We start from the raw sequence: 26,728 nt of genomic DNA, 5'->3' as shown, positions 1-26,728 counted from the left end.
TTTGTAACTGGAAGTTTTTACCTTTTTACTGTCTTCATCCGTTGTATCTACCCCTCTGCCTCTGGCAACCACCAGTCTGTTCTCTGTATCTGTAAGTCTTTTTTTGTTTGTTTGTTTTTGTTTTTTTTTAAATAAGATTCCACATATAAGAAAGATTATGTGTTATATGTCTCTCTGTCTGACATTTCACTTAGCATAATGCCCTTAAGGCCCATCCTTGTAGTTGCAAATTTCCTTTTTATGGCTGGATAATACTCCATTTACAGATATCACATTTTCTTTGTCCATTCATCTGCTAGTGACCACTTATATGTTGTCTTCATATCTTGGCTATTGTGGATAATGCTGCAGTGAACATAGGGGTGCATATATCTTTATTGAGTTAGTGTTTTGTGTTTTTCAAATAAGTACCCAGAAGTGGAATTGCTGGATTACCTGGTAGTTCTCTTTTTAATTGTTTGAGGAGATGCCACACTGCTTTCCAGGTGGCTGCACCAATTTACACCCCATCAATAGTGCACAAGGGTTACCTTTTCTCCACATCCTCAGCAGCACATTATTTCTTGTATTTTTGATAACAGTCATTCTAACAGGTATGAGGTAGCATCTTGCCGTGTCGATTTGCGTTTCTTTGAGTAGCTTTTCATATGTCTATTGGGTCTTTCTCGGGTGCCTGTGGATAACTAGAGCCTCTTTGTTGTACTGGCCTGGGTTACCGTACTACTCCTTGTGATTCTCCTAAGCCTCACCAACAGCTCTGTAAATAGTGCACTTGGAAATAAGCCCTCCTTGAGAACCTGCTGTATTATTATCTATATGGAATTTTCTGAGTGTGATCATTGAATTGTGATTGTATAGAAGAACACCCTTGTTCTTTTTTTTTTTTTTATTAAATCCTCACCAGAGGATATATATATTGATTTGAGAGAGAGAGAGAGAGGAAGGGTGAGAAACATTGATATGAGAGAGAAACAGCAATTGGTTGTCTCTTACGTGCACCCCGACTGGGGATCAAACACGCAACCCAGGTATGTGCCCTGACTGGGTATTGAACCTGCAACCTTTTGGTGTACAGGATGACGCTCTAATTAACTGAGCCAGCTGGCATGGGTGAACGCCCTTGTTCTTAGAGATATTCCTCAACATTTAGGGATGAAGTGTCATGATAAAATGTAACTGTGAAATGGGATAGCAAAAGAAAAGTGTATGTGTGTGTAAGAAGAGACAAAGTATTTCAATTGCGTCAAAATGTTAGTGCATCTTTGTTAAGATATATGGGTATTCACTGTTGATATTCCTTTTTTAAAACAAGATTTTATTTATTTTAGAGGGGGAGGGAGAAAAAGAGGGAGAGAAACATCAATGTGTGGTTGCCTCTTGTGTGCCCCCTACTGGGGACCTGACCAGCAACCCAAGAATGTGCCCTGACTGGGACTCGAACCCGTGACCCTTTGGTTCACAGGCTGGCACTCAGTCCACTGAACCACTCCAGCCAGGGCACTGTTGATATCCTTGCAACTCTTCTGGGGCTTTGGAATTTTCAAAATAAGAAGCTGGGGAAACTATTAAACAACAAAACATAAAATACTTATATATGAATAAAGAACTTTATAAAACTAATACAGTGTCAGTATTTGAATAAGCAAATCACTGAAGGAGAAATATAGAAAGCTCTTAAAAGGAAGCTTGACTTGAATATTAAAGGAACACAAATTTAAATAAGCTGTCAGTGTTCATCTGTCAAAGTAGCAGAGATTCAGAACAGTGGCAATGTCTGACTCAAAGCCCAAAAGCAGAAAAAGTGGCAGCAGGGGTCTAAGTGGCTGCTGAGGTGGGAGGGTCAAAGCCCAAAATGGGGAGGATAGGGTGCCAAGCTGCAGCAGGGCTCCGGCTCGAAAGGTGAAGGAGAACGACTGACCTATGCAGAATGGGAAAACGAAGGAGAAAAATGTAAAAAGAGGAGGCAGGCTCTTTGAGCCATATGCCAATCCAACCAAAAGATATAGAGCCTTCACTACAAACATACCTTTTGATGTGAAGTGGCAGGCACTTAAATACCTGTTAAAGAAAAGTTGATGAGGTAACATATGTGGAGTTCTTTTAAATGGATGCTGAAGGCCCTGATTGGTGTGGCTCAGTAGGTTGGGCATTCTCCTGCAAACCGAAAGGTTGCCTGCCTGTTCAATTCCTGGTCAGGGCACACGTTTGGGTTGCCAGCCAGGTCCCTGGTTGGAGGTGTGCAAAAGACAACCAGCTGATGTTTTGCACATTGGTGTTTCTCTCCCTCCCTTCCCCCTCTCTAAAAATAAATAATAAAATCTTTAAAAATATATATTACTAATAAATGGATGCTGAAGGAAAGTCAGGGCAATGTGAAATTCTTGAATTCACGATGGAAGACAGAGTGGAAGAAGCTGCTGAAGTTCTAAACCAGCACAGTCTGAGTGGGAAACTACTGGAAGTCAAAGAAGATTCTGACAGTGAACACGCCAGGAGAGCAATGCAAAAGGCTGGAAGACTTGGAAGCACAGTATTTGCAGCAAATCTGGATTATCAAGTTGGCTGGAAGAAACAGAAGGAAGTTTTTAGTATGGCTGGTGTGGTGGTTCAGGCAGACATTCTTGAGGATAAAGATGGGAAAAGTCATGGAATAGGCACTGTGACTTTGAACAGCCCATTGAAGCTGTGCCGCTATATCAGTGTTTAACGGACAACTGCTGTTTCATAGACCTGTGCGTGTGGAAATGGATGAGAGGGCCTTAGGAAAGGGAGATTTTTTTCTCTCCTAAGCTTTCGCAACTTCTGCATGGACTTGGTGATATTGGCATGGGGTTAGGACCAGGAGGGCAGCCTATCGATGCCAATAATCTGAATAAAGGCATTGGCATGAGAAACACAAACAGTGGGAATGGAAGGCATAGGATTTAGAATAAATAAAATGGGAGGTTTGGAAGGGCCCTTTGGTTGTGGTATGGAAAACATGGGTAGATTTAGATCTGGGATGAACATGGACATAATAAGTGGTGGAAGTTGGAGGCAGTGCCCCTGGGACCAAGTGGATGGGCCCCAGGATTGACTGCACTGGGGTTGACTGCGTGGAGCACAGCCTGCGTGGTGCAGGCTGGCCATGGCATGGATAGTGTGGGCTCAGATTGAGCGTGTGTGCCTGGTCATTGACTGATTGGGCCCTGGCATCTAGCTCAAGGGCCCACTGAGCCTCAACCGCATGGCCTCCTGTATTAAGTGCATGGGCCAGACACAGAGAGTGCATTGGGTCTGGTGTGGAGCGCTTGGGTGCCAGCATGGGCTTTGGGCACAAGTACATGGCTGCACCCATTGTGGGCCAGACCATTGGGCACAGGGGCTTTGGTGTGGAGCATGTGGGCCCTGCCATTGAGTGCGTGGTACCCATAGGCTTGGGGGCTGGCCTGGAGGGCAGGGGTTCCATGATGAGTTGCATGACCATTGGTCTGGAGCGCATGGGCCTGGAGTGCATGGTTCCCACCTCATGGCTCAATCGTGACTTCTGGCACTGAGCACATGAACCTGGCCATGGGTGGCAGTGGCAGTGCCAGCTTTGACCATGCCATCAAGATCGAACATGATTACTTTGGAGGAAGCTTTATAGGTTCCTTTGGTGGAGCTGGAGGCCATGTGTCTGGGGTGGCCAGGAAAGCCTGCCAGATATTTATGCGAAATCTCCCATTTGCTTTTACATAGAAGATGCTAAAGCACAAATTCAACAAATGTGGCCATGTGCTGTGTGCGGACATCAAGATGGAGAATGGGGAGTCCGAGGGGTGCAGTGTGGTTAGGTTTGAGTTGCCAGCAGTGGCTGAGAGAGCCTGCTGGATGATGAATGGGGTGAAACTTAGTGGCTGAGAGATTGGTGTTCAAATCGATAGAAATACTTAAGCAGCTGCCTTATTTAAATAGTGAACCAGACCTCTGAATTTGTATTTTTTTCTTGTTAACCATTTAAATTTGTTGGCTGGATGTATAAAGATGTTTTAAAAATTCAGTTTTGGGGGGGTAATTTGAATTACTGGGGTTCCTTTTTGATTGCATTGAGGTTACAATGTGTACAGTTTTTTTTTGTAGTTATGGCGTCTTGTTGACATCAAATATGACTTTGATGATGAATACTGGTTCCTGAAAAAAAAGTAATACGCCCAGTGCTGACAAGGACATAACAAATTTAATGGGAAGAATGGCTTGGGGCCTTCCATCCTGTGTGCAGCCTGCCGGTGTCTGTGAATGCCCAAAGTCTGTATGGTATCTGGTCACAGAGGTTTCATTACTGAATAAATCTAATAAGGTTATAGGAGAAGCAAGTTAGTATGTGCAAAGCATGTACTTTGCAACATTGGTAATAGTAGCAAAAAAACATTTAAATGTCTGCCAGTTGGGGTTTGGTTTTATACATGGTAGAATACTATTTAACTGTTAAACACAATAGTTAATATACTGATATACAATGATATCTCTGATTGTTACATTAAAGTAAAAGCAGGTTAGAGAAAAATACATACAGTACTACCCCACTGAAAGTAAAGTGACTACATATTATAAGCATTATTTTACATATACTAATGTTACAGATGTTTTGAAAATCTGGCTGAAAGACTGTCAAAAAGATAGGAAAATTATGGAGGAGTGGTACTTATTCTTCTTTTTTTTTTGGAGTTTTTTATTTTAAAGAAATAACAATCATATAATAGAAAATGTAACAATTTTCATTTAAAAGTCCCTGCAATCATTTTTTCTTTAATATAATTTCAGGTATGCTGCTGTGTTCACACAGTCTTGAGTTGTTTTATAAAAAATCTGTTAAGAAACTCATTTTGCTCTTGTGTATTCTCTTTTCAGAGCAGTGGAAAGAGCTCAGTGCTAGAAAGCCTTGTGGGGCGGGACCTGCTTCCCAGAGGCACTGGCATCGTCACCCGGAGACCCCTCATTCTGCAGCTCGTCCATGTTTCACCTGAAGATAAACGAAAAACAACAGGAGAAGAAAATGGTAACTTTTAAATTGAAATAAGAATTATTATTTGTGGTCGAATCTTAAAGACAAGAATTGATTAGACAGAAATTAGTGGCTGTAGCAGAATCAGAAGTCTGTGAAGAGAAATGGTATGCTTCTTCTTTCATGTAAAGTACTTTTTGTTGTTTTGAGGAGAGTGAGTAAACTTGCTTGGAATAATATAATGCCTTTTTGGTGTTCAGCTTAGTAAATCGTTATACTGTTTAATGGAGGATTTAGTGAGATACTCAGCAAACAGGAAACAGTTATTTTAAAGAAAAAGTTTTTGTCTTGAGTGTTTCAAATGTTTTATCCTATTGTTTGAAATAGTATTTTTGCTTTCATTTAGAATTTAAATAATTTATTCTAGTTTAAAGATTTTATTTTAAATAAGATTAAAATGACTTTGCTTTTCAGCAAACTGATGTTATTTCAACTTCTCTTTTCTGATCTTACCAATGTGCCTAGGTTTTGAATCTTTTGCCCTTCAATAAAGTTTTGATTTTTTATTATCTTTTTTACTATCCTTCTCTTGCTAAGGCTTACCTATATACATACACTATTTTGATTTTCAGATCTCCCTCCCCCAAATAGTAAAGTGTGGATTATTAAGATAAGGAAATATGCACTGTCCTTTGTCATACTCCTTTGGTTAAACTGAAAATATTTTAAGAAATGCTGTTTGTGTTGATCAGCAGATTTTAAATTGCTCATTAAGTATGTACCCTATATGAATAATTTCTATCAGTGAGGTTTGAAATATAATATTTAATTTGCTCTTTTTCAGTTCAGTGTTTGGCTCAGACTTTCTGCCAAATTTGGAAAGTCTGTAAAGTAGCTCTATTTATTACATAACATTGCAGCATAGGGCCGTGTTTGGTTTTTGTCTGTGGAGAGCTGTGTTCATGCAGTTTCGTTCTGTTTTCTAAATCTGATCTGAGATGATAATAGTATTGATGAATTGAAGTTCCTGTACTTTAATTTCTGTATGTGATTTTTTTTTTTCACTTATAGGAACACTGATGGTGGTAACTTGATCCTCTCCCTACACAATGCCCACCCCCTGCAGGGGAAAAGTGACCATATAAAGTTAATCACTGAACTAAATTAGTGAAGTTGTAGATGTTACCAAGTAATTTGGGGGGATAGACTGCCCAAGGAAATGGGGGAGGGGTACTTTTAGATGCTTTCTTGGTATATTATTTGTTACCTTGCATTTCTAATATATTTTTGTTACTGAAATTCTGGGCCTTGAGTTTAATCATTTTGCACTAATTTATGGTCCAGATTCAAATGTATGGAATCTTACTTTAAGAATTTTATTCCCACTAATATTCAATTAAATTTCCAAATATCTTAAACTAAAACTTGAATAAACTGTATGACATTTATTAGATGTCTTTCTTTTAACTTTTCATTTTCTTCAGTCACCTTGAAAAGGGCAGATGATGGTAACCTGTTCACTTAGAGACTGAGGGTGAGGGCAGTGTTTCTAGAGAAGGGTGTACATTTTAGCTGTAGAAGTCTTAGTTTCTCACTCTTTGCTTGTATGTCCACTATGTTTTATTGATGTCTTTCTTGGTGGTTGGTTAATAAATCTGCATATCTTTACCTGCACTTGTATATATTTTTCCTTCAAGCTTAGTGCTTATTTTTTTCTATAAAATAATAAAACCTCACTTAAAATGACAATTCAGCTACCCAGAACACAAAATAGATTTCACAAATTTTGAGTACTAGATTTTTTATGTGTCTTATTAATAGCTAGGACAGTTCCTTAGTTTTTCCTCAGAGCCTCTTTGTCCCTGGGATTAACAGGTCTACCCAGTCACAAACCATTCTAACCCAGAAGAAATTAGAATGATGCAGAACAACAGTTAGTCAGCCAGAAGGGTGTGAACCACCTGACAGCCTGGCAGAGAGGAGAAAGGGAGGATAATGTAATCAGAACAACTTCCAAAAAGGGAAAAAGTCAGTCTCTAATGATTTTGTACAGGGATTTATGGCCTCAGAGGGCTTTGTTGTATAACAAAGGCTGAAGTTACCCATAATAGGTTAATTTAAGAGGAGTCTCTTCTAAGATGACATAGAGGAATATAATCCATTTTATTTTTTATTTTTTTAGTTTTAGATTTTATTTATTTATTTTTAGAGAGAGAGGAAGGGAGGAAGAGAAACATCAATTAGTTGCCTCCTGCATACCCCCAACTGGGGACCTGGCCTGCAACCCAGGTGTGTGTCCTGACTGGGAGTCGATCCTATGACCCTTTGATTCACAGGCTGGCACTCAGTCCACTGAGCCACACCAGCCAGGGCAAAAAATATAATCTATTTTAGATAGAGAGCATTAAAACTGGCTTAAAGAAAATATTTTAATGTTTAATACTGTATGTATAATTTAATTACCAGGAAAATTTACTTAACGTGAGATTCCTTCATTCTGCCAGCTCTACATAGGATAATTAAAGCATCAGTATATAGATTTTATTTTTAAGCTTGTCCCCTACGTCTGCCAGTGTAATAGAATTTTCTGATAAAAATCTTAATAAAAACAATGTTAAAATTTTAGAGTGGGATAGTTTAGTTTGAACTTCAAGTTCCAGGAGTATCTTTTATATATTTGTAAGAAATAAATCATGCTTTCCTCAGATTTCCATTTAGACAAAATCCAAAAGTAGCATGCTGATTAAAGACCAGAATTGTTTCTCTGGTGTTCTACTAAATTCAATATATATTTCAAAGAACAATCCCGTATGAAGCTCAATCTTAGTGAATCAATATATACATGTATATATTTACTTACCCTTAAGGTTTTCAAAGAGGTGTTCAGTATGTTTTGTAGATTCCTTTTGACGAGGCAATTTGTCTTTTTCATAGTCAGTTATCAGATATCTAAGGCAAATTTTTGAATAGTAAATTAATTTCAATCCATTTGTGTTAGAATTAGAAACCAGAAGTACATAATTAGTTGTAATGGAAAATAAAAATAGATTATGGCACACGACATGCTTCATTTGTATAACTTAAAATATTGTATACATCCCTCTAATTAGAATTAATTGTAATGGAAATTATATAGTTGTAAATTTTGAATAATTGAATGCTATGTGCATTTGAAATGTATTCAGGTTTCTGCACTTTTTTTAAAAAGGATTAAAATATTAGGGATAAGCACTAAACTTAACATTCTGTGCTGTTTCTCTTTAACTACAGACCCTGCCACATGGAAAAACTCAAGACACCTTTCTAAAGGTTTCCTTTCTCCATTTGTCTTTGGCCCTCTTTTCCTCTCGCGCCTGCATGCGTGCTTACGTGCTCTTCCAGGCCGTGCGCGTGGTTTTCCTCCCTTTTTATTTGCCTGTCCACAGTGGTGTTGCAGGTTTTAGTGGTTCTTGTCACCTTTTGGCATTTCATCAGAATGAAGGCTTTTTTGGTGGTGAATGTAATTTATTTTTATTTTAAAAAACATGCTTGTGAAGCCAGGCCTTTTTTAAGGCAAATTCAAAACACCCCTTTGGTATGTAGTACCTGCCTCTGTGAGTTCTGTTCACCTAGATTACTCCAGTCCTCCAATGAGTCTTCTTGGAAGAAGGTACTAAGCTTCAAGTAGGTGAGCATTTTACTTGTAAAAAGGATCCAGTTTTATTTACCTTGATTCCACCAAAGAGTTGATCCACATTTCTCAATAAATATTTATTTGAATGTCTTACAGTCATTGTTATTTTGATTTCAGGTGGCTGATATGCATTATTCATAAACTCAGCCATTAAGACATTTAAAACTCCAAGTTTAGCAAAAGCAGAATAGCTGTACTTGGGAGGTAGTTTACATTTCTAGCTTCTAGAATATATAAAGCAAAACTTGTTCTCTTTAAGTTTTAGACCACTTGAACAGTGCCTTCAGTGAATATATTTTCCTCTTTTCAGAAACAGACTTATCGTTGGAAACTAATGGAGCACAGCGACTCCATACAGTGCACATGCTAGGGTACCCATCTCCCCGCACCCCCTGTCATAACTTTCTTACTTTCAGGCCTAGAAAATGGTCTTGGCTCTGGGGAAAATTCACTTTGAAAGTGTATGTAAATTACAGAATAGCATCACACTACTGAGAGCTCTTTAAAGGAACAACAAATTGTAACTCTATAGATAACTAACAGGAAACCAAATAAAAAAAAAACGGATTGAAAAGTTAGCTGTTTCATTCACATATTACAAATTTTCACCCTAAGTTATATGTGTGAATCTATTATATATGCTTTTTGCATTACTCAGTAAGTCTTAATTTTTCTTCTTTTAAGCCATTAGTTTTACTTTCATCAGATAAACTACTTTTATGTGTAAGATATTTAAACTTTTCACTTAACATAATAAAGTATGAAGAGAAGTGAACAATTTTATTCATAAAATCTAGATTTCAAATGGTGGGATGACCTGTGAACAACTCTACCCAAAACGAGTCATGTTTTTGAAATATATGAGACCATTTTTAAATGGGAGAGTATTGGGTTGGCCAAAAAGTTTGTATTTTTTTTTCTGTAAAATAAGACAGATTTTCCATTTTCACCAATAATTGTATTGATTTGGGTATTTTGAGTATGTCAGCTGTCTCCTGCTATTGACTGCTAGTGGGTAGAGGCCAGGGGTGCTGCTAAACATCTCCAATGGATAACACAGCCCCACAGCAAAGAATTATTTAGCCAGAATGTCAGTAGCACCAAGACACATCACAAATCACTTTCGACACGTCCAGATGGGTCACAGCACCTTCTCCATGCACTGCATAAATCTTTTTTTGTGTGTTTCAGTTGTGTTTTGACCTTTCTTGAAATAATAAAGCATAATACACCAAAAATCTTGTGTATTTTCTCCCATCTTCATTATTAAACTGGCTGCACAAAAACTCGCCAATTTTGATAAGCTTTTTTTAAATGCACGCTGATATGACAGCTGTCACAATCTAACAAAATTGTTTTGAATTTAGTTAAAGACAAATAAGCGATACTAGAGACTCTTATGGAACAACGCAACGGACTTTTTGGCCAACCCAATATGATTTAGCAGATCTTAAAATATTCATTAACTTGTAGTTAGTGGCAAAATAGGAACCAATAATATTGTGTTGCGTTTTTAATTCCTAACTAAAGATAAAAAGTAATTCTCATAGTTTCTAATAAATGGAGCTTTTCTTTTTCCAGGGGTTGAAGCAGAGGAGTGGGGTAAATTTCTTCACACCAAGAATAAGGTAAATGACACAATATGAAGAAATAACACATTGAAAAAACTTTTTGTACAAGTAGTTGGTAATTTAGTTCCTTATCATTGGCAATGTGATATGTATCTTGAAGCTGCTGTTCCTTGCAAAATAAAGCTTATCTTAGCAACATTTCTAATCATAGTAGTTTATTTGGAAAATACTAAGTTGAGCCTTATGCTCTCTAATTTGGAGATTCTTTTTTTTTTAAATTTTATTTTACAATTATAGTTGACATACGATATTCTGTTAGTTTCAGGCATACAATACAGTGATTAGACATTTGTATACCTTATGAAATGATCACCACGATCAGTCTGGTTTCCCACTTGGCACCTTACTAGTTGTTACAGTGTGATTGACTATATTCCCCAGGTTGCACTTTATATCCCTGTGACGATTTTTACATGGAGATTCTTAACTCTTGTGGGATCAGGCAACCTTGAAAAGCTCACATAAACTGTGATTCCTTGACTCATAAAAATATATGTATATATTAGAATTTGTTTACTAATTCTCTGAAGTGGAGCTATAGACATTCTTGAGATTTATTAACCTCCCTACTTAAGAACTTTTTATCTTATTTTGAATATCATCTTTTTTGTTTCAATAATTTTTAGCTTTACACAGATTTTGATGAAATTCGACAAGAAATTGAGAATGAAACAGAAAGAATTTCAGGAAATAATAAGGTAGGCATCTTTTTAAAGTTAAAAAGTATAAACATTAGTAAACCTATTATTCAGCATATTTTGATATAATGTGTGGTGAGCATTGTAAATTCATAATCCTGGTCTTTGACCATAATGGAGTATATTTTCACAAAAATATTAAAACTACTTAAAATACTTTTTGTTTCTCAGAGCTTTTATATACTGTCAGATATTTCACTTAGATGTTGATTCTTGATCTTAAAAGGCTCTATACCGAGTAAGGCTCTGTACCTGGATTTTCTTATGAATGCAAAGAGAGAAATGAAATATTTTATTGCCCTGGCTGGCGTAGCTCAGTGGATTGAGCATGGGCTGCGAACCAGGCATCGCAGGTTAGATTCCCAGTCAGGGCACATGCCTGGGTTGCAGGCCATAACCCCCAGCAACCACACATTGATGTCTCTCTCTCTCTCTGTCTCTCTCTGTCTCTCTCTTCCCTCTCTAAAAATAAATATATAAAATCTTTAAAAAAATATTTTTATTTCAGTGAATATGAAAAGTACAGTTGACCCTTGAACAACAGTGGAGTAGTGGGACATCCTGACACTCTGTGTGTTTGGGGTCCCAGTTGTGAAATTGAACTTTGAAAAGCATGGGTTTGAACTGTGCAGATCAGTTGAAAAAATTCATGTGTACGTGGAACTAGGTAGTTTAAACCTGTATTTTTCAAGAGTCAACTGTAATGTTAGAAACTTTAATTTTAAAAAATTACTTATTATACTTTATCCTTACCTGAGGATATGTTTATTGACCTTAGAGAAAGGGGAAGGGGGAGAGCAACAGAGAGAAACATCCATCAGTTGCCTCCCATAAGTACCCTGACGTGGGGATAGAAGCTACAACCTAGGTATGTGCCCTGACTGGGAATTGAACCTGCACCCTTTTGGTGCACGGGACGATGCTCCAACCACCTGAGCCACTAAACCAGGGCAGTGACTGAATTATTTTCTTGTTTCCTAAGATTGTGGGAATTTAAGATAAATTAGGTATCTAACATACCTTTAATCTTGATACTAGGCACTATCAAACTCCCTCCTTAAATCATTGTTTTCTCTCTCTCCTTTATTCCTATTACTTTTCTCTTCCTTTCCTTTTTATTTAACATCCATTCTTATATTACCTAGAGGCACATTTAATCCTACAAGTAGGTGCTAGCCTAGTACTAATATTTAACAAATATTCGTTGAGCCTTTTACTTGCCAGATGCTGTGGTGGAAAGGTTATTTCCTAACCGACATTTTTGGAGCCATGTTAATTTTTTATGCCTATATAGGATATTTGTTTCTTTTTCAGTGATTGACTCAGTTTTGTTCATTACTGAACTCTGTCGAGGCTGGTAACCTTTGAATTAACTGCTACTGCTGCCATGTTCCTGCATTTCTAGCGATTGGGTGGGATAATAGAAAAGTGACAGGGAACTAGATTAGCATGTCCTCAGTCCTGTAATTATATCAGGGATAATTTTGACTTTTTAGATGTTATTAATTATAACATCAGTCTGAATTAATCTTTCCTGTGATTCCAGTGCATTTACTGAGCTCAGGAATCGGTGGTAGTTTTACATAGTACTAGAATTCAGAGTGAATGTCGTTGGCAATTCAAAAGGGAAAGGTTTCAGTCACAAACTGAACGTCATGAAGGAGAGAGTCCCTGTACAACCAAGACATTTAATTTATGGTGGGGATATGTCATCCACAGTGTCCAAAAGATGAGAGTCCCCTACCTACAGATCTTTGGAAAATCTTTCCTAAATCACATTTATAATAAAGTATATGATACTTTGATCTTCAGTAAGTAATTTTATATGTGAAAATATCTAAATTATTTCATATGCTTAATATAAAGCCTTGAAAGATTTGAAATATCTGTGAGATTGGAGTTGTGAAGGCTTTTGGGAAAAGCATTGTATTGGGCATAATAAGGGAACGCCTGAGAAATATACAGATGAGGTAGGTGTTCTGAATATTATTAGCCTGTAAGGACTTTTGAACAGTGGTGTGTTAAAAATAGAAAAGTAGCTCAGAGCAATCTAGTATAGCAAATACAATTGCATAGAGAATTCAGAGTAAAGGATGTTCCAATAAAGCTCTTTGGGAAATTGGAATTTTGAGTGGGTTAATGAAGGAAGACATAAGGTGGATAAATACAGTACATGTTAAAGGATAAAGAATGATGTGTAAAAAAGACAAATTATGAACATTTCATAACTACATGTGACTTTTTACATGTAGTTAACTCAACTCTAAAACTTGTACAGGGCTAGTAGTGAAGATACTGTGCAATAATCTTAGTATAGGGGAGGGGGAAAAGTAGGTGTATTTCACACTCTCCTGAGTCTTACTATTCAAATTCAGGGAACTGCAGATCCAGAAAAATTTTCTGATGAATCTCTTCCAGGTGCACTCTTGCCACTTGATAGTCAAAGATCAGGAACCAAATTGATTTGGATAACTTGTTTACTTTCTGAGCTCAAGGTCCTCATAACTTTGGATAGTGATACATTATTCTTTTGTCTACTGTCTACTTTCTACTAAACATATTTAAGAAATGGCATATGCTTAGAATCAAGAAAAAACAAATAATACAGGGGAAATAAGTTGTGAGTATTAGCGGTACAGGGTGCAACAGGATTGTAGTGTGCTCTGTCCCTTGCTGCTTTCCTGTCCATGTGTTTCGTCAGGTGTTGATTGTTGAAATGTTTAAGCGATCATGGTTTAATTCATATTTAAAAGCATCTAATGTCTGTCTACTTGAAATGAGGCTTACTTTAACGTTTTTATATTTCACTGACATTTCAATATGATTTTAATATGATATTTTAAAACTTATTTTTAGGGAGTAAGCCCTGAACCAATTCATCTTAAGATTTTTTCACCCAATGTTGTCAATCTGACACTTGTGGATTTGCCAGGAATGACCAAGGTAAAGAATCATTGTTACTCATCGTGGATTTGGTTATGTTTGTTTTCACTTGACCAAATGTGTTTTTTCCTCAACCCTATATGAGAATAATCATGTATGTATGCATGCATGTATATATGTATATATTTGCAGTCAACTTGATCTCTTAGCAGCATTTGATACAGTTGAACCCTTTCTTCTCCTTGGACCACTCTTACTTGTCTTCTAGTTCCACCTCTACAGGGTTACTTCACTGGCCACTCCTTAAAGTCTCTTTTGGTGGTTTCTTATCTTCTCAATGTCTACACAGTGAATGTCCCAGAGCTCAGTTTTTGGACCTCTTGTTAGGGGAGTACACTTGGCCCCTTAATGATCTCATGCAGTAGTACGGCTTTAAATACATGAGTAACTGTATGCTGACAGTATTTAAGTATCTCCAGACTTGTATATTCATCTCCAGAATTGTATAGCCAACTGTCTACTTGACATATACAATCTTGATGTTCAATACCCAATTCCTGACCCATTCCTCAACCTGATTTGATCCCTCTGTAATCTTCCCCATCTCAATAAATGACAACTCTGTTTTACCAGTTGCTTGGCTAAAAAGTCTGTAGTCATCCTTGATACCCATCCTACACCCTATTCGTGTCAGCAAATCATCTTGGCCTCCTGTTTTTAAAATATATACTTCTTCCTCCTCTCCTTCATTTCACATCTTTCTCTCAAATGTCATTCATTATCTGAGTGAGGTCTTCCTTGATCACTCTGTTTAAAAGCACAATCCAGTTTAAAAGTATAACCTTCTCTAGTCATTCTGTAGCCTTCAGTTCTGTTTTCAGAGTAGCCTTCATCAGCCTTTTGCTACCTAGAAACTATATTTGTTTGTTTATTATCTGCTTTTAACCACTAAAATATAAGCTGTATGAAGACAGGAATTTTGGTATTTTTTTTTTATTCACAACTGACAAAATCTGACATGTAGAACAGTTTCTGAAATACTATAGGGTGTGAATAAATACTTGCTAATTGAATGAATGAATGCATGTGTCTCAAAGTAATTAACATTGACCAATCGTTAACATGGTAAACTTGATATTTGCAAGAGATACATTTTGCGACTTTTACCTATTACTAAATTCATATATACCACTGTAGTATATAATTTCTTTTTAACTATCTATAACTGGAGTAATCCTTATAATCTATGGATTAAATGGGAAAAGGCTGAGTCAATTTTTATTACTAGTTTCTTGCTCATTTCTGTTTGGTTCAGGTGCCTGTAGGTGATCAACCCAAAGATATTGAGCTTCAAATCAGAGAGCTCATTCTTCGGTTCATCAGTAATCCAAATTCCATTATCCTCGCTGTCACTGCTGCTAATACAGATATGGCAACATCAGAGGCACTTAAAATTTCAAGAGAGGTAGATCCAGATGGTAAGGACAGATGTTAATATTTATTGAGATAATTGGTTAATACTGGTAAATATACTTCCTTTGCCCTGGCCGGATGGTTAAGTTGGTTGGAGCATTGTCCCATATACCAAAATATTGCAGATTCAGTCTTTCTGGTCAGAGTGCGTACGGGAGGCATCTGATCAATGTTTGTCTCGCACATCAGTGTTTTTTTCTATTTCCCTTCCTCTTTTGTTAAAATCAATAAATATATTCTCGGGTGAAGATTAAAATATCTATTTACTTTCAAGAAAGTACTTTTTAATTTTAAGAGGAATAGCTCTGGCTGTTAATACATTGTAAAAATAATGCTTTCCTATTTTGCTTATAGTTTCAAATAGAAATTCTGGTGGAAAAATAAAGTTCTAATAGATAAATTTCTGTACAGGTTATGAAAAAATACTTCACCATAATGTCCATATTTGTAAATGGTTACCTAATTTAAAAATATGATGGCTTTGCAAAAAAGAGTTTGGTAGTATATTGGATTGGCCAAAAAGTCCATATGGTTTTTCCCATAAAATAAAAAACACATTTTTCATGTTCATCGATACCTTTATTGATTGGGGTATTTTGAGGATGTTGGCTATCTCCTGCATGGTTTAACATTGATTGTTCTCAATTAATGTCTCAATTTGATTGCTACAAACTTCAGCTGGTCTACCTGACCATGAAGCATCGTCCAGCCAGAAATCTCCAGCAGGAAACTTTGACATGTTCGATCAGTCACAGCACCTTCTCCATACTCTGCACAAATCTTTTTTCTGAGTTTCAGTAGCCTTTTTACCTTGCTTGAAATAATAAACCACAATAGGCCAAAAATGTTGCTTATTTTCTTCCATCTTCAATATTAAAATGGCTACAAAAATTCATCAATTTTGATAAGTTTTTTAAAAAATGCCCACTGATATGATGACAGCTGTCACGAGACAACCTAACAAAATTTTCGAGTGAAGTTAAAGACAACTGAGTGCTACTAGAGCCATCTTACAGAAAAACACAAACGAACTTTTTGACCAACCCAACAAATAAAAAGACTTCTGAGAATAATGGACTCTAATAGTAGATAATTGTAGATTATTTATATTTTAGTAGATAATTATGGTACCTACATTCTTCTGAGGTAATAAACATTTAGATGTGGTCAAAAGGGGAGATTTTTAGAAGTAAAGGTAAAATCCTTTTATGAAGCATTTGTAATCTCAAGGGTTAGTTCAGACTATGGGTCAGTGTATAATACTTGACAAATGCTATAGTGTGCATCTCTTGATATATTTAAAATACCAGCTTGTAAGAGAGTAGTTAGTATTGCTGCTAAGAAATACACGCTTTGCCCCACACAGGAGACATTTTTTTTACCTTGAGTATTTGGAGGGTCAATGGGCTCTGCCACAGTTCTTTGAAGAAGAATTTCAAATAAAAATTTGACAAGAAATGTTAGCCCTAAGACTGCTAATTAGAATTCCTATAAACAGGGACATTAAAATTTTTTTTATTTGAACTTTTTAAGAAACTTTTGCCCTAGTTGGTACGGCTCAGTGGATTGAGCTCCTGACTGCGAGTCAAAGGGTCGCCACTCAGGGCACATGCCTGGGTTTCAGGCCAGGTACCCAGTAGCAGGGTGCGAAGGGGCGCCACACATTAAAGTTTCTCTTCCTCTCTTTCTCTCTCCCTTCCCCTCTCTCTAAAAATAAATAAAATCTTTAAAAAAAACCCTGCTGTTTTATTAATGAGTAATTAATGTTCATTTAAATTTAAATTAAAAGATAAACTACACCAAGAGATTTATTTTTATGTTTTATTTGTAGCAAACTATTAAGCGTTTTATATGCATTAATTATAATTTAAACAGACCCTTGAGCCGTAAATATGATCATACTTCTTTTCAAAAAGATTTTATTTACTTTTAGAGAGAGGAGAAAGGAGGGGGAGAGAAACGTCAGTGTGCAAGGGAAACATTGACTGGTTGCCTTCCTCACACCCCCAACTGGGGACTGACTGGCCTGTAACCCAGGCATGTGCCCTGACCAGGAAATGAATCAGCAACCTTCCCGGTTTGTGGGATGAGGCCCAACCCACTGACTCAGACCAGTCAGGGCCATACTTTTGATCTAAAAATCTTAATATAGTAATATATTATTAGGAAGTAATCTAGTATTATTTATAGTATCAAAAAAATTAGAATCAACTTAATTATATGACCCATAGTAAGAATGATTAAGTAGATGAAGATAGAATATGAAATCATTAATAAGGATGATTTTATAGATTTGGAGCAAATAGAAAAATGCTTTTAATTGAAAATGCCATATGTAAAATTGGACACTAGGCAGAACAGCAGCTGGAACTCTCATACTTTGCTGGTGGGAATGGTATAGCCACTTTGGGAAACAGCTTGTCAGTTTCTCAAAAAGTTAAATCAGCAGTTCCACTCCTAGGTAAATAACCATGTTACAAGAAAACCCATGTTCATATAAAAACCTGTATGCAAATGTCTGTAGTAGCTTTAATTGTAATCTCAAAACTGGAAACAACTCAGATGTTTTCAAATGGGGAATAAATAACCAAACCATAGTATTGGGTTGGCCAAAAAGTTCGTTTGTGTTTTTCTGTAAGATGGCTCTAGTAGCACTCAGTTGTCTTTAACTTCACTCGAAAATTTTGTTAGGTTGTCTCGTGACAGCTGTCATATCAGTGGGCATTTTTTTAAAAACTTATCAAAATTGGTGAATTTTTGTAGCCATTTTAATATTGAAGATGGAAGAAAATAAGCAACATTTTTGGCCTATTGTGGTTTATTATTTCAAGCAAGGTAAAAAGGCTACTGAAACTCAGAAAAAAAGATTTGTGCAGAGTACGGAGAAGGTGCTGTGACTGATCGAACATGTCAAAGTTTCCTGCTGGAGATTTCTGGCTGAACGATGCTTCATGGTCAGGTAGACCAGCTGAAGTTTGTAGCAATCAAATTGAGACATTAATTGAGAACAATCAATGTTAAACCATGCAGGAGATAGCCAACATCCTCAAAATACCCCAATCAATAAAGGTATCGATGAACATGAAAAATGTGTTTTTTATTTTATGGGAAAAACCATATGGACTTTTTGGACACTGCTATATATCCATACCACAGAATACTATTCAGCAATAAAAGGGAATGCACAATTGATAAATGCAACAACATGGATAACTCTCAAATGCATTATGCCAAGTGAAAAAAGCCAGATTCAAAGGGTCATGTATATGATTCCATTTATATAACATTCTGGAAAAAGCAAAGCTAGTATGAAAAATGGGTTTGATTGGGTAGCATAAGAAAAATTGGGGGATAATGGAACTTTGTCTTGAGGTGTCAGTGGTAATAACTCTTTTCATTTGTTAAAACTCATAGAACTGTACACCAGGAATGAGTGAATTTTAAACAGATTTTAAAATGAGTATTAAAAAATTAGCCCTGAGCACTAACAAAAATTTTTATGTGAAATTTAAAACAATACATGATTAAAATTAGATTTTAAAAGTATTCATAAGCAAAGGTTAGAAAAGCATTATCGAAATGATGAGAGGAGGTAATCTTCAGCAGGGTTATAGATGATAATTTTTCTTTATTCTTAAAAGCTTTATTTACTGGGTCATTTTTTTTTCTTTTTTTGCATTTACCAGGTCGCAGAACTCTCGCTGTAATCACTAAACTGGATCTCATGGATGCGGGTACTGATGCCATGGATGTGTTAATGGGAAGGGTTATCCCCGTCAAACTTGGAATCATTGGGGTAGTTAACAGGTTAGCAATCAAGAATGAGATGAGAGTTGCAGCATTTTCATTTCAAAGTAAATCTGAATTTTAAAAATCAGTCTGACATGGAATAATGTCCCTGTTTTTCCTCTTTTATTCTGACCTTGGTACTGCTAAAGTATTCATTGCTCTAAAGAGAGAAAAGGGGTTCATGAAAACCTCTTGTAGGCAACAGTCTTCAAAGTAAGCTGTACCACAACATGGAAGGAAACTTAATAGGTAGGCTCAAAATATTCCAGCCTATTATGTTATGTATGAAGACAGCACTGGATAAGAAGGGGAAAGTATTATATGATTTATACTCAATCAAGAAAGTGTTTGTTAAGGTGGTAGGATCTTAATAGATTGGTTTAACTCCTAGCGTTAGTGATTCCACATAATTGCCAGGATGTGACTTGGAGAAATTTTATTAAACATATCCTAATTATAAATAGCTGGTATTACAAATTGTGGAAAGGAGAGGGTGCCTAATTATGTTTTAGATACTCTACTGTTATCACTTTTCAAATGGTGTCTCTTTGAATCCTTATTACAACATCCCTGAGGTAGGAGTTGATGTCTGTTTTATAAAAAGAAAACTCAAGTTATACATTCACCAAAGCCACATGGCTGGTTAAAGCAGGGCTAGGTTCAAGTGAAGATCCCTCTTAATCCGAAGTCTTAATAAAAGTCAGAAGCATTGAACTGGTCATATCACCCACAAAGTAGGTATAATGTGGGTTTAAATTATACCTCATATTTTGTGTCTTGGACCTTTTAAAATTAAAATGTTTTTATTAAGTGATATCTAAGATCCATTACAGCTGTCTGCTTCTATTCATATGTCTTCCTACCTCATTCATATGCCAAACTTTCTCTTTAAATTCCCACTGTTGCTGTTTTCAGGCAAATGTGGTGTTTGTAACACTTTCATTTGTAGATGACCACTGGTCAAGTTAACTTAATTATTTTTACTAGAAATTAGTTGCCTGCCCACAGACAAAATATTTTTTCACGTGTCCATCCCTTTTACTTAAGAGTAGGCTTATAACTATAGTTAATGATAATAACTATAGTCAGTCATGTGACTGACTTACTTGTGACTTACTTACTTGTAAGTCACATGGTTGGAATCTTGGCTGAACTACTCAGTATGTGACCTTTGGTAAATTGGTTAATCTGAGCATAGGTCTTTACTATAAAATGGGATAATGCCTACCACATAGAATTGTTGTGGGAATTAAATAAAAACTGTCCATCTTAGGCATTATGAACAGTACCTGGTCCTTCCACATCATCATCATCATCATCATCATCATCATCATCACCATCATCACCACCACCACCACCATCGTTATCCAAGGTGCATAGAGGACCATGTGGACTTGAACTGAACGTTTTTATTTTTTTCACCTGCAGGAGCCAGCTAGATATTAACAATAAGAAGAGTGTAACTGATTCAATCCGGGATGAATATGCTTTCCTTCAAAAGAAATACCCATCTTTGGCTAACCGGAATGGAACAAAGTATCTTGCTAGGACTCTAAACAGGTAATGTTTTTTACCCCTTGGAAAATGATATGTTTTTTGTTTGCCAATAAGTATTTGAGACCTTTCATTTTCAGTTCCTTATATTTTCATAATGTTTTTGCATGTACAACTTTACTTTTTGTTTCTTACTCAGTAGGTTCTTGTATTGTAGATGTCTGTTTTTATTGGGGTGGTTGGCATTAAATATCATGTACTCTAGGAATGCCAAAGTGAATTTTAAAATGTCTGAATTACGACATTCTTGAGAGTCAGTTTACTTTTGATGATAGTACTGGATAGCTGATGACTTCAGTTACACTTTGGATTTCAGGAATTGAATTAAAATTTATAATTCTCATATCATCTGTTCTTAATTTAGTGTGTATTTTATTCCTATTCAGAAAGGTAATTTAAGGTACATACCTTAAATTTTGAATACCTACAAATGAAATGATAGAGGGACAGGAATACCCTTCTGGATAATTTATAAATGAATGAAGTTAAAACTATTTTTACTTTTGTCTTATTCCCTAAATAAATTAAAGGCTGATGGACTTGGATCTTTGTAAGATTTTCACTATGCTGAGGACCCATTGTAAAAGATAAGTCAGGAACCAAAATTGTATAGGTAAAATTAGATTGAGTAGCTTCCTTTCTCTGAGGTAACTGCAATAATTTAAAATAATTTTCTTCAATTTGTATTTTGTTCTCTAGCAACTGCTATAATTTGATGGGTTCAAGGTGAATATAAAAAGTATTGACCAAGACAGCTTCCTTCATGTCATTTTTTTTCAGACTTAATTATCCTCTAAGATTGCATCATTTCCTGCCAAGACATATTATTTGACAGGTTTCCCATTATTTGCATTTTTAAAATTTGACCTGTTTGGTTCTTCAAAATACACAATTTTACTTTCAAATCTTCCCTTTTTAACCTGTGTTAGGTTACTGATGCATCACATCAGAGACTGCTTACCAGAGTTGAAGACAAGAATAAATGTTCTAGCTGCTCAGTATCAGTCTCTTCTAAATAGCTATGGTGAACCTGTGGATGATAAAAGTGCTACTTTACTCCAGCTTATTACCAAATTTGCCACAGAATATTGCAACACTATTGAAGGAACTGCAAAATACATTGAAACTTCAGAGCTGTAAGTAAGAAATTTCTCTGTCAATTTGGCTACTGGATTGATAGGTTACTTTATCTTCTATTACAGTGACAGAGGTACTCCAAGATTATCTGACTGTGATTTATTACCTATAAAACAGGAATATTATTTTGTAGAAATGGTAGGATGATATCTGATGTGTGTTAAAATTTTTTATAAACTCTGTACAGTACAGTAAAAATTTCAGATATTTCTTCTAAGACTTTAATTGATGAGCACTTAGGAATATTTCATAATTTAACTTTTAAAATGGTTGCTGTACCCCAGCTGGTGTGGTCAGTGGATTGAGTGCCATCCTGCAAACCAAAGGGTTGATTCCTGGTCAGGGCACATGCCTGGGTTGCAGGCCAGGTCTCCAGTAGGGGGCACGAGAGAGGCAATCACACATTGATGTTTCTCTCCTCCTCTTTCTCCCTCCCTTCCCCTCTCTCTAAAAATAAATAAATAAAATCTAAAAAAAAAAAAAGCTTGTTGTTTCTTTAATATGCACTGTATAAACTGTTCATGAAAAAATAAAATATAGATAAGAAAAAGAATAAAGCATAAGGACAAAATTACTTTTAATTCCATGATCCAAAAGTAAGACCTGCTAATTTTGGCATTAATCTGGACATTGTTCTATGCATCTATAAAATATAAATATGCTTATATTGCCCATCTTTAAAAACAGGATGCTACACATGCTATTTTGGAATCATTTCTTAAATCAACATGTCACAAACTATTGTTCATTTGTAATATCAATCTTAAGATTTACATAGAATTTTATTTTTAGATATATTATCATTTGTTGAATCAGCTCCATACTATTGATTGTTTTCAGTTATACACAAATATAAACAGTGTTGTGATTGACTGTCTTTGAGACATGTATTACAAGTAAGTCCTTAGGATAAATTCCTAGAAGTGTAGTTACGAGATCAAAGGATATAAGATCCTCAAAGTTTCTTATTATTGTCATACTATTAATAGATTTACTGTTTTATTATTTGCAGTATATAACAATGTCCATTTCTCTAAACTCAATTAAAAAGATCTTTTCATTTAAAATAATGTAAACTTCTGGAAAGTTGCAAATGAATCTACAGAGTTGGTCCTGTTCACCCTTCTCCTTGTTGCCATCTTGCATAACTGTAGTACAGTAACAAAATGGGAAAGTAAAATTTGGTACAAGGTGTAGCTCTTACTCATATTCACCAATTACACACATATTTATGTGTGTAGTTCTATGGATTTTTAAAATGTAGATGTTTCTATTTTTAAAAAAGATTTATTTATTTTTAGAGAAAGGGGAAGGGAGGGAGAAAGAGAAGGAGAGAAACATCAGTGTGTGGTTGCCTCTCACGCTCTCCCTAGTGGGGTTCTGGCCCATAACTCAGGCATGTGCCCTGACTGAGAATCAAACTGATGACCCTTTTGCAAGAAACATGGATCAGTTGCCTCTCACACACCCCCAACTGGGGACCTGGCCTGCAACCCAGGCATGTGCCCTGAATGGGAATTGAAGCAGTGGCCTTTCACTTTGCAGGATGACATCCAACCCACTGAGCGACACCAGCCAGGGAAGTTCTTTGTATTTTTGTGTGACCCTAGTGGCTATTTTTGTGATTTAACTCTATAAAGTGATGGACTACTTAACAAACTAATTATTGGATGGTTATTATATGTATGGCATGTTGAGGAAAATAAAGATTACTAAGAGGAGCCTTTAAAGAGTTTAGTAAGTAAGGTAGGTCAAGGTAACACGAGGCTTGATTAAGTGGCAAAAAGGAGTATAAATCAAGTATTTTTTATTTATGTACTTTTTTTTTTTTTGAGAGGGAAGGGAGGGAGAAAGAGAGAGAGAGAGAAACATCAATGTGCGGTTGCTGGGGGCCGTGGCCTGCAACCCAGGCATGTGCCCTGACTGGGATTGGAACCTGTGATGCTTTGGTTTGCAGCCCGCGCTCAATCCACTGAGCTACACCAGCCAGGGCAATTTTATGTACTTCTTATTAAATATACTACATAGCCTGAAAAGTACATATAACATACATGGAGTTTCATAAGTAGGTAATAAACTATCTGTGTGATCACCTCATCAAGCCTTTAGAACACTGAAGAGAGAACCATTTACATTTCTTTCAGGGACTGAGAGGGCTCCCTGGTTAAAAATGCATTTGTGTTGGGCCCTGAACAGAATTTGGGGAAGGAGTAAGTAGAAGGGTGTTTCAGGCTTTGGAAAACCAAAGAACAATCCACGATGTATTTAGAGAATAGCATGGAGAATGATGGGACATAACAGGACAGTAAGGCATGAAAGGTGTCTAAGAACAATATTGTGAAAAGTCGATTATCTTTAGAATTTAGAGAACTACTTACTATAAATAATATTCTTGGTCAGAGGGGTAACTTTTAGAAGGATAATTCTGGTTATTATAAAAATTACTTGAAAAGGGAAAGGTTGGAAGCAGAAAGACCAGTTACTGGTAATTTTAACTATTTTTAAGTGTATAATTCAGTGGCATTAATTATATTCACAATATTGTACAACCATTAAATAGTATCTACTTCCAAAACTTTTCATCACCCCAACAAAAACTCTGTATCCATTTAAGTAATATTTCCTTGTTCTCCCCTCTACCAGCCCCTGGTAACCTCTAACTTACTTTCTGTCTCTATGAATATGCCTGTTCTATATACAGGGAATCGTATCATAATTGTCCTTTTTTATCTGTCTGATTTCACTTACCATAATATTAGACTTGAACCTTTTGCCTGGACTACTCTAAGGAAGTAGTGAATAGCGATGGTGAAAATAGAAAGGGATTATTTGGGGATACATAAAGGTATTTGTAGAATTCAGCTGCACTTGAATCAAAAAGTAAAAGATAACACTAGCATTCCTAATCATTAAAATAAGAAATACAAGATGCTTAGTGTGCAGCCATTTAATTTTTTTTAAAGCAGGAGTAGGCAAGCTGTAGCTCATGGGTTAAGAATGATTTTTTTTTGTGTTACATGGTTTAAAAATTTTTAAAGAGGAAAATTCAAACTTTTGTGTGCCATAGGTTTAGTGGAACACAGCTATGTTTGTTTATGTATGCTATGTGGCTGCTTTTGTGCTCAATGGCAGAGTTAGCTGAGTAGAAGAAAACTAGGGCAGAGAAAAGATGCTTAGTAGTTCTTAGAACTGATGTTTCCTGGCAGAACAGTTACTGTGTGTGTGTGTGTGTGTGTGTGTGTGTGAGAGAGAGAGAGAGAGAGAGAGAGAGAGAGAGAGAGATGGAAGCAGGGGGTAGGAATAGAGAAGGAATCCTTTTAATGAAATGCCTCCTTTCCCCATTTTAAGACAAAAATCAGAGAAAGTGGTTCACAGTGGAGTTGAAGACACATGGAAATGGGAACAGTCTAAGTGTAACTGTTTATCTGAGACTTTCTCAGACAGTGAGTCAAACTTAAAGCTTATAGAAAGACTTCTAACTTGCAGCTTCTTTTAGTAATACTAGACAGCATATACTTCATTGTCATTGCCTTTCAGATGCGGTGGTGCTAGAATCTGTTACATTTTCCATGAGACTTTTGGAAGAACCTTAGAATCTGTTGACCCCCTAGGTGGCCTTAATACTATTGACATATTGACTGCCATTAGAAATGCCACTGTAAGTATGTTCAACTCAGAAGTTTTTGAAATGAGGTTAGACCTTTAATTTTTTTAAACCCATATTGTACAGCTTATTATTTTGCACTCATACATCAAATTGGGAAGCATTTTCATGAAGAAAATCAAAGTGATTTATTTTAACCTTTGGGAAGAACTAAAATTATATGTAGCTATAAGACCTCGAAATTGAACTTTTTTAGGGTCCTCGTCCAGCTTTGTTTGTGCCTGAAGTTTCCTTTGAGTTACTGGTCAAGCGGCAGATCAAACGTCTAGAAGAGCCCAGCCTCCGTTGTGTCGAACTGGTTCATGAGGAAATGCAAAGGATCATTCAGCACTGCAGCAATTACAGTACCCAGGTAAAGAGAAATGTAGCAGGCTCCATTCAGACTAAGCAGTAAATGACACAAGGCAGCAGTTTCACAGGGGGGAGGAAATATATTAATATTAAATAAAATGGGCTAGAAGTTAAAATATCCAGTTCCCTATCTAAAAGTGATTTAACATAGTATACTTAAATGTAGCTTCCAAATCTAATTCAGTATTTTCAGTAATTATTTAATTTCCTTTTAAACAAAATGGATTGTTTTTCTTTCTTCTACCATGTAATAGGAGCTTTTGCGGTTTCCTAAACTTCATGATGCTATAGTTGAAGTAGTGACTTGTCTTCTTCGTAAACGGTTGCCAGTTACAAATGAAATGGTGAGCTATGTTTTCACAAATCATCACTGTAATTGTTGTACAGCATTATGATTAGAGTTCAGGCATAATGTTTCCCAGTGTATTGGGAAGAAAAACAAGTGGATTTCAATTTTATTTCAAAGGAAACTTCAATAATTCTGATACAAAGTGTAGTTTTCTTCATATTTTAATCATTGTTAGTCTGCAGCCATGGGTTTTCTTGAGAAGGGAGTTACTGAGGTTTGTGAATAGCTTTACTGTTAATGTTGGAACACCATTGATCTAATGGCAAATTAGTTTTATCTTTAGCCTCAGTAAACTGAGCTTTATAGCAAGCTCTTAACTGCAATGTACATCAAGATAATTTGGTCATTTCTAGTTTGCTTGTTTGATGACCTAATACTTTAATATCATGGTTGCTTTTATTTTGTGTGTTGCTGCTGTCCTTAAAAATAAAAATGCTACAATTTATCCTCTTGTCTCTAATTGTTGGTTGAGGGTTTTTTTAAGTATTTTTATTGATTATGCTATTACAGTTTTCCCAATTTTTCCCTCTTTACTCCCCTTCACCCTCCCTCCCCAACCCTCC

General features: G+C 36.1%; 1 protein-coding gene and 1 pseudogene across 8 annotated transcripts in view; both read left to right on the top strand.

The window, feature by feature from the left end:
• DNM1L (dynamin 1 like) overlaps positions 1-26,728 on the top strand; it is a 42,202-nt gene that overhangs the window by 5,756 nt on the left and 9,718 nt on the right. For 4 of the 8 annotated variants that reach the window (XM_045830024.1, XM_045830023.1, XM_045830020.1 and 1 more), the window contains exons 2-13: positions 4,870-5,017; positions 8,234-8,272; positions 10,218-10,264; positions 10,894-10,965; positions 13,822-13,908; positions 15,164-15,326; positions 19,008-19,128; positions 20,539-20,670; positions 21,594-21,800; positions 25,339-25,459; positions 25,662-25,817; positions 26,071-26,160. In XM_045830024.1, the coding sequence (XP_045685980.1) occupies positions 4,870-5,017; positions 8,234-8,272; positions 10,218-10,264; positions 10,894-10,965; positions 13,822-13,908; positions 15,164-15,326; positions 19,008-19,128; positions 20,539-20,670; positions 21,594-21,800; positions 25,339-25,459; positions 25,662-25,817; positions 26,071-26,160 (1,383 nt within the window). The remainder of the gene's footprint in view (positions 1-4,869; positions 5,018-8,233; positions 8,273-10,217; positions 10,265-10,893; positions 10,966-13,821; positions 13,909-15,163; positions 15,327-19,007; positions 19,129-20,538; positions 20,671-21,593; positions 21,801-25,338; positions 25,460-25,661; positions 25,818-26,070; positions 26,161-26,728) is intronic. The other 4 variants (XM_045830022.1, XM_045830021.1, XM_045830018.1 and 1 more) reach the window with 1 other exon arrangement.
• Positions 2,384-3,915, top strand: LOC123812519 (annotated as a pseudogene).

The sequence above is a fragment of the Phyllostomus hastatus genome, unplaced genomic scaffold (assembly GCF_019186645.2).
Source record: "Phyllostomus hastatus isolate PE091 unplaced genomic scaffold, TTU_PhHast_1.1 phas_scaffold_93, whole genome shotgun sequence".
Taxonomy (NCBI): domain Eukaryota; kingdom Metazoa; phylum Chordata; class Mammalia; order Chiroptera; family Phyllostomidae; genus Phyllostomus; species Phyllostomus hastatus.
This window is presented reverse-complemented; position numbering and strand designations above follow the sequence as displayed.